This window comes from Sceloporus undulatus, chromosome 1 (assembly GCF_019175285.1).
Source record: "Sceloporus undulatus isolate JIND9_A2432 ecotype Alabama chromosome 1, SceUnd_v1.1, whole genome shotgun sequence".
Taxonomy (NCBI): Eukaryota; Metazoa; Chordata; class Lepidosauria; order Squamata; family Phrynosomatidae; genus Sceloporus; species Sceloporus undulatus.
Window position 1 is genome coordinate 64,262,135 of NC_056522.1, and position 16,707 is coordinate 64,278,841.

Genomic DNA, 16,707 nt, shown 5'->3' on the forward strand with positions numbered 1-16,707 from the left:
CACTTAGCGTCTGCACGCTGCGGCGCCATTATGATGTTGTGAGTGCACCATTGGCGCACTGTGACATATTCACACCGCAAGAAGAACCTGCTTTTTGCGGGTTCTTTTTGCTTCACGGGGAAGTCCCGCGGTCTGGAGGCTGCGGATTCCCTGCGGAGCAAAACTAGGTCCTGATAGACCACTGTTTTTTGGGTAGTCTGTACTGGGCCGAATGTTTTCCTGAATTCAATATGTACTATGTTTACTGATTTTCCTAATACTGACTATTCAAACAAACAAACAAACTGGTATTCCTAAAATGCTCACAGAACAATTACTTAATAATTTCTCCCCATAATTTTGACTAGTATCACTATTTAAATAACTAATCTGCAGTTTCTTGGATGTGTCTTTTCATAGGGGTATTTGTTCATTTCCAGACCTTCAGAATGTCCCCTTTATTCCAGATTTATCAGCAGTAGCTTGGAAATATTCACACAAACTCTTGTAGCATAAAAGCTGCAGTATAGTTCATATGGTCTTACATTCTAACTTGTTTAAAATATTTGACTCTTCTCTAAGCACCTGCTTACCTACCATGGGCTTCAAGTTTTTCTTTAGTCCACAATTGCAGAATGGTTAAAAAAGAGAAGTGGCTTGAGTGCTGGACTATGACTTTGGAAACCAGAGTTTGATTTACCACTTGGTCATGAACCCCACTGGATGACCTTGGTCAAGTCACACAATCTCAGCTTCAGGGGAAGGCAATGACAAACCTGCTCTGAACAAATCTTGCCAAGAAACCCTTGTGGTAGGATGAGATGTGTTCATCCAACCATTAAAAAACTCAAACAAAAGAAAGTTCACCACCTTCTGTGGCACCATCAAACAGCTATCACTGTCAGGAAGTTATTCATCATGATTAATTGGACTGTCAGTCCTCTTATTTTCAATCCTTGTAGTTTGAGTCATTCCATCTTTAATCTGATGGCCCTTCAGATTTTTAAAGATGGCTATCAAATTACCTTTCAATCTTTTCCTTTCCAGGTAACTTCCTGCAACCATTCTGCTGAAAACTGCTCTTTTTTGCCCATCTGTTTTGGGCCTTAGTTCCTCTTTACCATTCAACATTTCACCATCTACACTAAACAATATACTTATTGTTTCTTTGCCTTCTGGGACAATTCAACGAGTAGCTTGTATTGGGTGCAATGCAGTGAAACAAGAATTGTCTTGATGTGTTTTCTCTAACCTGACCTGCTAGGATATGGACAGAATCTGGATTAGATAAATGTTCTGAAGTATCAACAAGTTCATTTGCAAGTTATGCAAATTAGAATTATATGAAAAAGCCAAGCCTGAAACAGCAATGCCTATTACTAGGCAGCAATTCCTGCCTAGTTCAATGTTAATTGGAAAAAAGCTATATTGAATATCAGTTTGAGTACTGAGAAGAAATACTGATTCAAATAATTTGTATAACAGTGACAAAATTTATTTTCCCTTAATAATGAAAGCTGCCACAGGTTTAGCCAATTCTTCTTCTTCTTGTCCCAGTTGACTGGAACAATTAATGGGAGGAAAGTCAAAGGGGAAGAATGGAAATTGATTATAATTCGTTGCCTCTTCACTCTAGCCTCCACAGAACAAAGAACATTCCATAAATACTGTGGCCATAATTAGATACGCCTTCATGTTTTCTGAACTTAAATCAAGCCACTGCTAAGGTGACCTACAAAGAATGGCTTCATCTGCTCTATCAGCTTTTACTTCATTCTTCTTCACAATGTTTCTGTTTCTACTAGAAGCAAAAATAAGTCTCACTTAACTTAAAAGAATTTACTCCATGATGTATGTGTATATGAGAGGTGCAGTGGCTTAGTGGTTAAGGTGTCAATTCTGACGATAGGAAGATCAGAAGGTTGGCAAGTTCAATGTTCTAGTGCTGCATGATGGAGAGAGCGCCTGTCATTAGTCCTAGCTTCTGCCAACCTAGCAGTTCAAAAGCATGCAAATGCAAGTAGATAAATAGATACCACTTTGGTGGGAATGTAACAGCATTCAAGGCAGTCATGCTGGCCACATGACCACGAGAGCAGTCCTCAGGCAAAACCGGCTCTTTGGCTTAATAATAGAGATGAGCACCACCCCCTACAGTTGGTTACGACTACACATTCATGTCAAGGGTTACTTTTACCTTTATATGTGTATAGTGAGCCAGTATGGTGTAGTGGTTTGAGCATTAGACTATGATTCTGGAGACCAGGATTTAAAACCCCACTCAACCATGGAAACCCCTTGTGCAAGTCACACTCTTTCAGCCACAGAGGAAGGCAATGGCAAACCCTCTCTGAACCAATCTTGCCAAGACAACCCTGTGATTGATTTGTATTAGGGTTGCCATAGGTTTCATCTGCATCAGTTGGAAGTGTTGTAGCATCAGCACTAGGATAATTGTGAAGGAAGGCTGGAAAAACATAGACTTTTGGTGTCGGGTTGCAGCCATACCTCAGCAGTAAATGATACAGTACACCTAGAGCCAGGAAAGAGCAGGATTCTATTCTAGCAAATCAGAGTGCAGTTTTGTGGGCCTGCCTGCCATAGACAAGGTGAATAGCAACTGTCTCCAGTATTCCTTACAGAGCATCTATGAATTACTAAACAGAGAGAAAGGGCTAGAACCTCCATCATGTTAAAAATGCATAGATCTAGACGTTGGCCATCAAAATGGAAATCATGTGGAGGTTGCTGAAAAGAAAGTCATTCCCAGATGCCTTTCAGAAGAAGCTTTCAAATGGTCACTAGAAGGCTCAAATGTTTTTGTTTTCTTATGGAAAGCTTACCTGACTTAACTGTTTCATTTTACACATGCTTATTCTTAGTTTTGAATTTAAAAGTTTGCTGAAACATGTTAAGACAAGAACTCTTGTGTGTTGCTAAAAACAGTTGTTTGGAAAAATGTTAAAACAGTGCTGGGAGAAAGTTATTGGTTGTTTCCCCCTCTGTTCAAAGTGGAGCTCAGAAAACCTTCCTTGATTGTACTACAACTTCCATAGTTCTTTTTTTAAAAAAAAGCTTGCTAAGCAGCTAAAACCAGAGCTAAGAAAAGTTTTGTTTTATTTTCACTGCAGTTTGGAAAACCAGGTTTACAACCAGATATTTTCTCATTTATCAGACTTTATTTTTTTTTATTTGAATGTCATGATCTGAGCAATTGTGGTTAATATTTAGCATACCAAGCTTGATGACTGCACCAGGGACTGTCACAGGAGGGCGAAGCAGATGGGGCAGAAGGAGCAACCAGAAGCCGCTCCCACCCCAATCACTGTGAGACCACTGCAGAATCATGGCAACCAGATATCGTGGTTCCAATAGCGGCAGCTGCTGTGATCCCAAACAGGCCACAAAAAGGAGCAGTAAAAAACGCTCCTTTTGCATCTGGATTTGGGCTGCATTAGGCAGCCCCAGCACTGCTTCTGTGCGATATGAAGGCATGTATCATGTGCATGCTCTGCCTCTGGATCAGACCGATGCTGGCCCTTTGGGACATCTGTTTGAGGCCTTAGTCTCAAGTTTTGCTCCTGAAATCTCAGGGATGCATACTCCTGATAGTCAACTCGAATAGTTAGGCAGGCAAAAAAAACAAAAAGAAAAAAAACAAACCCTCATCAGCTTGCCTTTAGACAGCATAACAGAGAAGGAAAAACCAAAAGGTGATTGAATATACGAGGCAACTATGCTTTGGTGAGTTAACAAGAAAGAAAGAGAAAAAGAGAAAGCAGAAACAGGGAATATGGAAATGAGTAATGGCAGAAGAAGAGCAAGTAAGGGAAGTGTCTGGTAGGTCTAAAGATACAGTAGCCTTTATCAGAAATTTAATCTTCCCCCTTCCAGTGAGAGCCAGTGTGGTATAATGCTTAGACTAGAACTCTGGGAGATCACAGTTTGCATCCCCTTCGGCTATGGCAACCCTATAGGTGACCTTGGCCAAGCCCCACTCTTTCAGCCTCAGAAGAGGGCAATAGCAAGCCTGCTGTAAACAAACTGTGTCAAGAAAACCCCATTATAAATTTCCAACACACACCACCACTACCACCATCGCCAACAAAAACAATTCCACATTGCCACAACAAAATGATGAATCAATAAATTTAGTTATTAGAACAATATTACAGAAAATAAGGAAAATATACTTTGCATTTAAAAAAACATCCAGTGCAGTTGGAAATCAGCCTGTGAAAAAACAAAGAAATTCACAAAATCCCCAAGTCTTTGGGAAAATGTTTGGAAGATGGAACACAGGTGTCATTTGACCACTAATAAAATAGCAAAAATTTATAAAACAGGCCCAGGAACTTGTTGGAAGTGTGATAATGCACCCGGAACTTGGATTCATGTATGGTGGAAATGTCCAAAACTAAAACTTTACTGGAAAACCATACATAGAGAAATTGAACAGATGTTACAAATTAAGTTTGAAATGTGTTCCGAAATGTATTTGTTAAACATGTTAGACAAACTTTCCACACAAACCAAGATCAAGCACGGTAGAATCTTACTATATTTAGTAACCGCCGCCAGAACTACATTAGCCCAATTTGGAAAACTCATGAGACACTTGATCTTGAAATATGGTGGGAGAAAGTTTTCGAAATGAGGGAGATGGACATTTTAACAGGTCGTTTATCTCATAAAGACACTACAGTAATAGAAAAAGAGTGGGACCCGATATTGACAAAGTGCAGGTATAGACAATAAACGGTGCAGATTACGATATAACAAACGCATCTTATGTAATCATACATTTGATCAGACTTTAATTAGTAATATACTTCGAGGTAACAAGAAAACAGTGAATAAGGGAAAAAAGAGAAGTGAGACAACACAATGTACAGAGTTGAGAGTTGATTGCAAGGCAACTATGGAAGTATCTGTACAATTTTACAATGTATTCTCTGAAACCGTGAAAGGGTATATATCTCTAACATGGTGAAACGGAAACTCTTTTTTTTAGCTCTGCGTAAATAAAATGTTTTATAAAAATAAAAATTAAAAAAAATCCAGTGCAAGAGTGGGGAAAATGTGGACCCCACTTTTGTGGCACCCAAAGTCCCCCAGTATTCCCTCCCCAAGCTTTCTAAAATGGCCATTTAAAAAATCAGCAAGATTTTTGAGTGAAAATTGCACCCAAAGCCTCTTCTAAATTCATACAAACATGCCAACCCACCCTTAAAAAAACCCTTTCCTTCCTGCCCATTTCTTCCCTTTCTCTTTAAAAATGGTAATAGGAAATGACACTATAACACTTTTACCTACCATTTGAAGAAGCAAAAAAAAAAAAAAAAGGGGGGGGGTATTTAGTTTGTTTGGGTGGGATTCTGGCCCATAGGGAGGTTGGGAGGTGGAAATTGGCCCTCTGTCCTGCACATTTGCCCACATCAACTTACAGCTATACATTTTTTAGATCTAGGAGAAATTTTAATACTTAAGATTATACAAATTTAGCCATAAGAAAGCAGAACTAAAGATCACTGTCAAATCCATTCTATTGTCTACAGGCATTCAAAGCACAATTCTAAAGAATGAAAAATATCATGCTTATGCAATACTGAATTAATATTGTTTAATCATTAATTTTGGCAAATCGGAATTGCATATCATTCGGCTGCTCAACTTAATTAGGCTCTTAGTGTACCTTATTAAGAGTGTGGAAGTTTTTTTCACAAAATCTATCTACAGTTTGGATTTTCTCCAAGACACCACAGCAATTCATAACTTGTATGATAAGCCTTAGGAAGGAAATTGGTAAACCATTTGGTTAGCTATCACAACAAATCATTATAAAAGAAGTCCTGCAAAATCCAAACTTTTGCTGTCTTAACAACTTACCCCAAACTTTTTTCAAGTTCATTAACCTCTAGTATATTTGTTCTCTAAATACAGACTGTGAGAAGGGTGTTTTTCTCCCCATCTGCTACTATCCCAAGATCTATATTTACACTATATATATTTTTTAAAAAAAGAAGAAGATGGTGTGATCACTTAAGGGGCATACTATGATATCCCAAATGAACCACATAAAAGAGTGTGTGTGTGTGTGTGTGTGTGTGTGTGTAGCCACCCACCCAATACTTATATTCCTATCCATCTGAAACTACAACTGTTAATGCTTCCCTTGCACACTTTTAAATACAGACTTTATCCTATTATAGATAGGCTTTATGTCCCTGAAGGATTTTAAGTAAAAACTACTTTATGTTACGGGTTAAACTACTTAACAAAAAGTATCAGGAATAAAATAATTACACTCAGCAAATTTGAGCATGTGTCACTGTAATAGAGCTGCTGTCAAGAAAAAGAAAAATCATCAGTTTCAGCAGTTTTTGGAGTAAATACTTGCTAATCTACCACTTAACCATTGTTGTTGGTGTTTGGACAAGAGATACAACTGTTTTATATATCATCAGTTTTCTCTGGAAACTATAAAGGTATCCAGCTGTAACAGCTAAGCAGGAAAATGATGGTTATTTCCCACTTTTATTTATTAATATGGAATTAGATAACATGCTACACAATCTCAATCTTTCCCTACATAGATTCAGGGAATTAGAGAAGAATAAGTTTGTGTGTATAATGTTTAAACCACTAGAGTTGCACGAAGATGGCAATTGGCATCTTACTTATTTGAAAGAATATTGGTGAATAGATTTTGCTGCTATCACATTCCTTTCATCTGGATATTTTGTTCATTACAGCTAATGTGCCTGAAAGCTGAGCACTCAAGTCAATCTGTAATGACTATGGAAAAAGCTGTAATGACAAAGTAGTATCATCAAACTGAAAGTGATGGTGAGACCAAATAGAAAAAGTGTTACCTGGTAAGGTGCAGTTGGTGCTCAGCTTTTCCTAGCAATTCTGTTAATTTCAGACATTCATCCTTTGCACCTGCAATATCCTGGTGTGCTTGTTCCAAACGTTGTTTATTTTGATTAAACTCTGCTTGTAATTTCACTATTTCCTTAAAAATACATAAAGAACAGCAAAAACGATTATAACAATGAAACTGAATGAATAAATTAAATGAATTTATAAATCCAAAACATCAGCACATATTTACATTTTAACATGAACTGAAAGGAATCATTTATTTATATTCTGCCTGCAACAATAAAAAATTAAATTTCGAAATGAATTTGGAAACACAGAGCCACAAAGTACATTAGCATTATTCATTAAGTCATATATTTTTTGTAACAATAACACCAGCACCCCAATAACAGTACTACTTTCTTTAGGTCAGTATAGATTCTCCAGTCTTAAATAAATGAAAATGTACAAATAAATTCTGCAGTCACAATAATTATACACAGAAAATATAAGTTTAATATTGTAATACAACTTGTATATCTTTTTTAAAAATGGTAACGCTCATGTTAGTCTCCCCCCCCCCTTTTTTTTTTTAAAGTTAGGGGTACATTAAGGATTCTGTTATTCTTGTAGTTTGTAGGCAGAGCACTTAAAGATATTGCTTGTTCTCACTTACCCTACCCCAGTTCCCCCTTGACAATCTGATTCTGAAACACATACACACAAACAATATATACGGCATATAGTATTTATTTAAAATGAAAAATAAAACATAATTTGACAACTGTCAAATATCTTCATAATTCCACACTACAGCCATACATATAAGCTCCCATCATTTTCTCAAGGGAAATATATGAAGTGAACAGATGGGCTTTATTCTATCCCCTGAAGATAAATCAGCTCAGGTTCTGTCGGACCAACAAAAAAGCAAATTCTGTCATGTTTGCTGAAAATGGCCTCCATCTACCTGTCAGATGTTTAAGAGCAGGGACTTCAGGAAGTACTGTAGTTGTTAATCTTAGTAGTGTTCAGAGGGCAAAAAGCTTCTCAGTCAGTTAGGAGCCAGGGAAACCAAGGTAAATGTTTTAAGATTTTTTAAAACCTCGTTACTTTTACACAGAAAAAGATAGTGTACACAACATGTCAAACATTAGTGTTTAACATCTTCTTATCAAGTAATGTTTCATATTTTTTTTAAAAAAAAAGATTCTACTTTGCAATTGCTATTTCTATGGGTAACTAACAGAAAGAGGAGTAACAGTGATGAAGTTAGTGAGAAAAATAGGTTTTAGTAAATAATCTCATGTTGTACAACAAGAGAAGAGGACAAAAAAATTACACTGGCACCTCCATAATTGGCTATTCATATTTATAAATGGATTTCACATGTACCAATTGCCACTCAATAAGAAGGCATAAAAACAGAAGGAAAGGATAGCTCCACTATACATTGATTTCAAAGAAGGGAAAAAAGCAATAGCTATGAATGGATAGCTAATATTTTCTTATGGACTGTCATGTCACATACATTGTGCAAAACTGTTAGTTACCTAACAAGTCAGCATATTATGTGTGTCTGTAATATGTATGCCCTCAAATCTAACAATTCTAAAGTACTAAAATCTTGACAAATACAGAAGGTGTGGGAACTAGCATTAAATATAAAGTGAAGTCCTTTCAAACAATGCTACTCGTTATGGTGGTGGTCCATGATCTATCAACCGTTAATCCCTGTAGAATTTCCAGGAAGGAAAAAACCAAGAGAATCCAATGGGCGTAAATATGATACTGGTGTTAGGAACACTGGGACAAAATTGCTGGAACCTCACATTCAACACATTGAAATGCACTGCTTTCAGGTAGCCTTGGAAAACAGGGGTGTTTCATGTGGGTGTGGAAGAAGAGACAGCAGAAGGTGAATTTGGGACTGTGGGATTAAACCTCCCCAGCCCCAGAGAGTTTTTTGAGAGAGTTTATTGGATCAAGGGTGAGGATCAGTTGGAGGATGCCTATTTGTTTTGTTTTGAGCCTACTGGAAACTTGACTGTGTGAGCAGTAGTGTCTACTGTAGTTTGGTGACCATTTGTCTGTTGGGTCAAGGCTGACCGCTTCTGTGAGCTGTGTGGAGGTGTCCTTGTTAGCACTCTATTGTCCTGAGCACCTGGTCCCAGGAAGGAGGGGCTTTTGCTCAGAAGACGCGAGTCAGAGACTCAGTTGGGGGAGCTAGTAGCCAGTAGCTGGCTATATATCTGCAGTCTCAGTCTCCAGATCTTGACAAACAGAAATGTTTTGTGTGGGTGTTTAGTGGGGGAAGCCCAGAGTCCTGTTTCAGTGTGTACTTGAGACTACCGATATGGATAGTGAGGGAGCTGCTGCAGTCACCTGCAACAACTGTGGTATGTTTTTGTTCTTTCCAACGGATGTGAATAACTTCACCATATACCCTTGACCAAAGAACGATACACTCCTATCTGGGATGGTTGTCCTCTTCCACTGAGTACGTAGCTTTGGGAGGGCCGCACATAGAGCGGTGAGGGAGGATGGGGACACCCGCCTAGCCAGCCAGATCAGCCGAATCAACCCTGGCGATCAATGGGGTGACAGATATCACAGCCAGATCACCCTCATATCCAATTATACCAATGATACTGCGAGGCACAGCCTTCAGAATATCATAAGGGATTATTAGGATCTGGGTAGGAAAGCTGAAAATGCTGGCTGCACAGGTTGTTATCTCTTCTCCCAGTTAAAAGGCATGGTCCAAGAAGGGAAATGAAAATAGCAGTAAACAACTGGCTCCACAGATGGTGTCACTTAAAACAATTTGGCTTCTTGGACCATGGCCTGCAGTTTCAGGAGGGAGGACTTCTGACAAGGGATGGTTGCACCTCATACCAGTTGGCAGAGACATTTTTGCCAAGAGTCAAAAACTTGATCAGGAAGGCTTTAAACTGTCATGGATCTTTACACCTGTGAAGAGATTTACTTACAGTAAATCCTAGAAGCCAGCTAGGCATCTGGATAAAAATTAAAGAGGAAAAAAACAACTGGGATGTTATTGTGGGAGTCTACTACACACACAGACCCAAGCCAGACTGAGGAATTGGATCATGCCTTTTTAGAACAGATAACCACACACTGCAAAAGGTGAAATGTTGCAGTGATGGGTGACTTCAACTATCCTGATATTTGTTGGAAGTCAAACTCAGCCAAGAACATAAAATCCAGCAAATTCCTCACTTGCCTCAAAGACAATTTCATTGTCCAAAAGGTGGAAGAGGCAACTAGGGGATCAGTTATTTTAGATCTGATCCTAATCAACAGGGATGACCTGGCTAATAGAGTAAAAGTAGCAGGATCCTCAGGCGACAGTGATCACATTCTCCTGGAATTTGTTACACAGTAGAAAGAGGAAGTCAAGCATAGTCAGACACAAATTCTAGACTTTGGGAAAGCTGATTTCAGAAAACGTAGGGAAATACTGGGGATGATCACATGGTCAGGAATACTAAAAAAGAAGGGAGTTAAGGACAGATGGGAGTTTTTCTTTTTTTTTCTTTTCTTTATTGATTAAAAACAACATACATTGAAATTCCAACAGATCTGGTGTATCTATTACATCTTATTATCTGTTGTCCCAAACAATTACAATCACATATACTACATATAATCTATCCTTGCTTTCATTTCTCTTATTCACGTAATCCACCATAACTCATTATTCTATTTATTTATGTTATCACCCTTCTAGATTTCTTTTTCACTCATGTAATGTAATTATCATATTATTGCTTTCTGTTTAAATGCCAGTATTTTTTCAAAAAGCCATCTATAATCGTCCAATCATCCAACTCTTCTTTTTTGTTTTTTAATATCAATGGCCTGTTACAGACTGCCAAAATAAAGCTGCTTCGGGTCTCTTTGGAGGTATGCTATTTAAATGATGCATGGGTCCTAAGAGTCCGGAGGTCGCGCCAAAGCCACACTCCATTCCTAAGCACTGGAGTGCAGCTTTGGTGCAGCTTCCGGATTCTTAGGGTGCATGCACAATTTAAACAGCATACCTCCAAAGAGATCCGAAGCAGCTTTATTTTGGCAGTCTGTAACAGACCAATGTCAACGCGTCCATATTCTTTAAGTCCAGTACTTTTTGTAACCATTCCTCTATGTCAGGTATTATCTTGTTCTTCCAATTTCTTGCTAGCAGTATTCTAGCAGCTGTTATAAGGTAAAGCATAATTCTCCAGTATTTTTTTTTCATTATCTTTTCCCAAAAATGCAGTCATATTCAACAAATAAATTCCCGGTAACATAGGATACTGTATGTTTAACATTGTTTGTATAATATGATGTACACTGGTACCCCGGGATACGAACGCGCCGCGTTACGAATTTTTCGGGTTACGAAGAAAAAACATTTAATTAATTATTTCCGGGTTACGAAGGTTTCCCCGGGTTGCGAAAAAAAGCCGGCGCTATTTTAAATGGAGCCGCGGCAGAGCCGCGGCTTTTCCCCATTAGCGCCTATGGGGATTCGCCTAACGAAAGACTTCCGGGTTACGAAAATGGCGCCGGAACGAATTAATTTCGTAACCCGGGGGACGAGTGTATCTTTTTCAAAAAACACTTAATTCGTAAACAACTCCACCACATATGATAGTATGATCCCTTTTCATTATTACATTTCCAACATTTGTCTTTGCTCAATTTATACATCTTAGCGATTTTAACCGGTGTAAAATACCAGCGATTAGAAACTTTCAAATAGTTTTCTTTTAAATCTTGCGCTACTGTAAATTTGGCTGTTTTTCCCCAAGAGTTCTCAGATGGGGGTTTTTCAAAAGGGAGATACGGAAGGCACTGTTACTCTCATCTCAGTGCAAGGAAGGAAGATATCCTGGGACCATTGGATAAGAGATCACTAATTCTTTCTTCTTGAGTAGTGAATAAGGAAGAGAGCAATCCTGCTTCCTCCCAGTAATTTAGGGAAATTGATAAAATGTTACTCCTCTATTCCCTGCACAGGGAAGGAGGAAGGCAGTAATATGGGAGCCTCTCAGCCTGTACTTCCACAGATCCCTGGATAGGTGACTGAGAGTGATTAATTTTGTTTGTTTTTCACTCTCTTTTTGGGGAAGGCAAGCACTCGCCTTATGGGGAAGGCCAGCTGCTATGACAGTCAGATGACCAACATATTGTTCAGCCAACACAGATAACCAATCACAACACGTGCTACTATATACTATATTTGTAGCCTTGAGACTCATGGTTTCGATTATTCATGAGGTCAAGGCCACTAATGTGGGCATTCCTCCTCCCTTTCCCTGCCCATCTCTCCCTGGGCAGCCCAGGGAGAGATTGGGGAGGAGAAGGCAGGAGGTGTCTTGTCCCCCCAGACCCTTCTCCTCCCCCCGACCCTTCTCCTCCCTGATCCTCTCCTTGGGCTGCCCAGGGAAAGGATGGGGAGGCAAAGGGTCTTGGCAGGGCCAAGGCAAATCTTGCCTTCTGCTCTCCGATCCTCTTCTTGGGTTTTCCAGGAAAAGAATGGGGAGGCAAAGGGTCTCGGAAGCATCAAAGCAAATCTTGTCTTCTCCTCCCTGATCCTCTCCTTGGGCTGCCCATGGAAAGGACTGGGGAGGCAAAAGGTCTCAGAAGGGCCAAGGTACCTCTTGCCTTCTCCTCCCTGATCCTCTCCTTGTGTTTCCCAGGGAAAGGATCGGGGAGGCAAAGGTCTAGAGGGGTCAAGGCACCACTTGCTTTCTCCTCCCCTTCTTCTCCTTTGGCTGCCCAGGGAAAGGATGGGGAGGAAAGGGGGCAGGGGGCCAATTAAAGGGACAGGAGGATGAGACAAAGGAGCATGCAGCACTGCTCCTCTTCTCCCGCTCACCCTTCCCTTTAACTGGCTTCTACATGGGGGGTGGAGTTATTTGCAATTTTTCCATATTTGCAGGGGTCTAATTTCCTAACCCCCATGATATGAAGGGAGGACTGTACTTGCAGTGCTATCTAACAGATATCTTCTGTGCGCTATTCTAACTTTGTGCAGTGGAGGAAATTAAGCACTATTCAGTGGCACATTGTGACTTGTTTGCTAAGCACTTCAAGGATAAAATCACTCCACCCAAAGTGATGTGGCTACAACTGTTAGGAAACTGCATACAATGTTTCATTTAGAAATTTGGTCAGACTGGATTAATTTCAGCCACTGATGCTTTAAAACATGGACAAGTTTCTTGGACAAAAGTTGCTTAACACTTGTGTGTTTAATCTTTACCCTCTCTCAGATACTATCAAGAAGGGAAACTTGATTAATTAGATCCTGGAAGTGATTACTGTCTCATTTTGGGAGGAACCTGTGTCAAGTATTTTAAAGGAGGCCACTAAACAGCTGCTCATGAAGAAGATGGTCCTAGATCCAGAACACCAAGAAAACACTGTAGCCAGTTGTCAATACTTTTTTCTCTAAAAAAGGTGCCTGAGAAAGTAGCTACAACACCATCCTTGGTATTATTGAAATGCTTTTGTAGATTCATTACAAATCAGAAACTGGGGTTGACAGGAATTCCCTTGATCATTCTGATGGATGATCATGCTAATTTAATTTCTGTTCCATCCACCACTGCAACCTTTTGGATAGACTGTCATACTGGGAACTGGCAACACCAGTTACAGTTATTCCATTCATACTTGGATGCTGATTACAGAAGGTGGTGTTAAGATATTACTGCTTAGCTCTATGCCTTTTACTATGAGGTCCTACAAAGTTCTCCTTGTTCCATGCTGTTTAATATTTATTTAAACTTCTGAGTTCATCCAGAGATGTAGACTAAGGCAGACAACACATAACTCTACATGTAAAATAATAATAATGGACAAACAAAAAGTAGCAGATAATCTTACTTTTTTGAAAAAGGAAAAGTTAATGCTAACAGCCTTTATGCATAGACTGCCATTTCATCTCCTCCCAGTTGAAGGATAGGAAGGGAGAGGGGAATAAGGAAGGTCAACAACCAGCTCCACAGATGGGGCCACCAGGAACAATTTGGCTTCTTGGACAAAGGTCAGCAGTTTCATAAAGATGGACTCCTGGCAAGTAATGAGTTGCACCTCATAGCAGATGGCAGGAACGTTTTTGCTAAGAGTTTCACAAATTTGATCAGGAGGACTTTCAACTGAGTTACGTAGGGGAGGGAAACAGTATTTTTGAGGGCAAGAGTACATCAAGTGCTAGAGATAATACAGTGATCTCTCCGGATTCGTGGGGGATACATTCTGGGGGGCCCCACGAATCCAAAATTTTGTTCGGCATCATTGGGGACAATGGGACTTGACTATTTGTGCAATTCCCTCCCTCTCTCCCTTACTGGCATCTTCCCCGCGGGGAACACATGCTTTAATCAGAGCCCAGCCCACTGGGGCTTGTAATTGGCCCCAGCAGCCATCAAGACCCTCTTTCCCAGCAGCATTCAGTCCCCAGTGTGCACACACCCCGCCCCTTCTGCCGCAGCCAGTGGGTACACAAAATTTCAATTGGCTGTGGCGGAGGGGGTGGGTCATGTGCATGCCAGGCCCCGAGCGCTGCTGGGAAAGAGAGATCTGATGTCCGCTGGGGCCAATTACAAACCAAGATGGCCCAGGCTCCGATTAAAGTCCCCACCACCAGGGGATGATATCAGTAAGTGGGGGGAGGGATCCATGGCCTTGGCCTTGCGAATGATCGAAACTACAAGTGTCAAGGCCATGAATCCAGAGGGACCAGTGTAGTCCAAATGTTATATAGAGAACTGTGCGAATAGTATAAGAACCGAACAGTAAAAAAAAAAAAACCTTAAATAACAGAGAGAGGAAATTACTCATAATTAGATGTTTCTACACTAATGCAGAGCATGGAAAATTAGGAAGATGAACTTGAACTCTTACCACAACACAGCAAATATGATATAACAGGCATAATTGAAACCTGGTGGTATGAGTCACATGATTGGCATGTAGTAATAGAAGGGTATAACCTATCTCAGAGAAACTGATGGAAAACTAGAAATGAGGAGAAGTAGTATTATATGTCAAGGATGGTTACACCTGTGAAGAAACCTATGCCTTTAATTCTGGAAGCCAGATTCAAGCATCTGGATAAAATTTAAGGAGGAGAGAAACAACAGAGTTGTCATTGTTGGAGTTTATTACAGGTCATGCTAGACTGAATTCTTAGATAATGACCACATATTCCTGGAACAGATAACTACACATTCAGAAAGGAGAGATGTAGTAGCACTGAGGGATTTCAGCTATCCTGATATTTGTTAGAAGTTAAACGCTGCCAAGAATATAAGGTCCAACAAATTTTTCCCTTACCTTGCAGACTTATTTCATTGCCCAGAAGGTGGAAGAGGGAACTAGGAGATCAACTATTCTAGATCTGCTTTCATTTCCTCTGACCTTGATGCTGTCGCTTGATATGGTTCCAAATCATGTGTCCAGGACACTGTTGGGTTTCACTATTTCAATTGATACAGCACAAGGATAAGGGAAAACTGCTTGTTAATGTTCATTGTCCCACTTTTACATGGAATGCTTGCCCAAGGTGACTAAATACACCAAGCCAAAAGTTAGGGGCTAGGCAGATAGATGGAGAGGGAAATCTGGTTTACCTCTGAGTTTCCCAATTCACAGGGAGAACCCACTGACTACACAGCTGGCTCCAAACACTGGGCTAAACACTGATGGGCAGCCCACACTGCCCTCCCTCATTGTCTGTGGGTGGGTGACAAAAAAAAATGGGGGTAGCAATGGTCCTAGGAGCTTACCAACCCCTTCCTCCGTCTCTGCACCAGTGCACAGTCCACAAGCTGGTGCAATAGTTTGCTTGAATATGAACAAATCAAGAATTATGTTGCTCCAGAACATGGCTTCATCCCGGATTTCTCCCATGTTGGACACATTTGTTGTTTAAACAGGTAGGTTTCAAAATGGGAGAAAGCACATCTTATTGCTTGTGCTGACAGTCCCTTAGACTACACTAGCCATGCTAACTGAGAATGACAGTTCTAGTCCAACTCATATGGAGGACATTTAATTGGGGAAAACCCATTTAAACAAACTTCAGGGGTTCAATCTGTTCCAGCCCTTCTGCATTGAAAATCTGTGCTTTGCAATGAATTATCTCCCATCTCTATAACCATTATTGTCCCCAAACTCAACTCCTAGCAACATTTCTTTGCAGCACTGTCATTTTGGGCACATAGGTTTTCCAAGTAAAAGAGACAAACTTTTGTTCCTCTCCTTGTTTGCTGTGTAAGTAAATGAAATACATACCATCTTACTTTACTGTGAACAACTTTCAGAACACAATTCAGAAAGGTGCCTAAATAGACATGGAAAATGCTTAGGACAAGTTTCAAAGCTAGCCAAATGCCAATTTCTAACAACAAAAAAAGGATTACATGTGATTATCAAAAGAGGGTCAACTCCATCCTCAGCCCTAGAAGTCATGGCATAACTGAGAAATTAAAGAACAACCAATTTATCACTTTAAGGGCATAATTTATTTGCATTGCTGGTGCAATGTCTCAAAACTAAACATCCTCCCCATAAAGATATAGCTCTCCTTTCCAACTTCATTCAGACTATTCAGAGAGGCAATTTAACTAGACAAGAAGAAAATAGAAATATAATCCACATCATTCCTTTCCTTTCCATGCACCACATGAATCTCATAGAAATGACAGACTAGGGACATCACAGCTTGTTATAGACCTCTCATTCAAACAGTTCATTGTGATGTCCACACATAGCAATGTGTACAGGTGGGAGCAGTAGTACTAGTTGTAATGGTAAAACAAAACTCTGTTGAGCCCAACA

The 16,707-nt window shown here is 39.9% G+C and overlaps 1 protein-coding gene across 5 annotated transcripts in view; it reads right to left on the minus strand.

The window, feature by feature from the left end:
- The window catches only part of SDCCAG8 (SHH signaling and ciliogenesis regulator SDCCAG8), a 180,758-nt gene that overhangs the window by 110,864 nt on the left and 53,187 nt on the right, over positions 1-16,707 (minus strand). For all 5 annotated transcript variants that reach the window (XM_042446908.1, XM_042446912.1, XM_042446911.1 and 2 more), the window contains exon 13: positions 6,855-6,997. In XM_042446908.1, the coding sequence (XP_042302842.1) occupies positions 6,855-6,997 (143 nt within the window). The remainder of the gene's footprint in view (positions 1-6,854; positions 6,998-16,707) is intronic.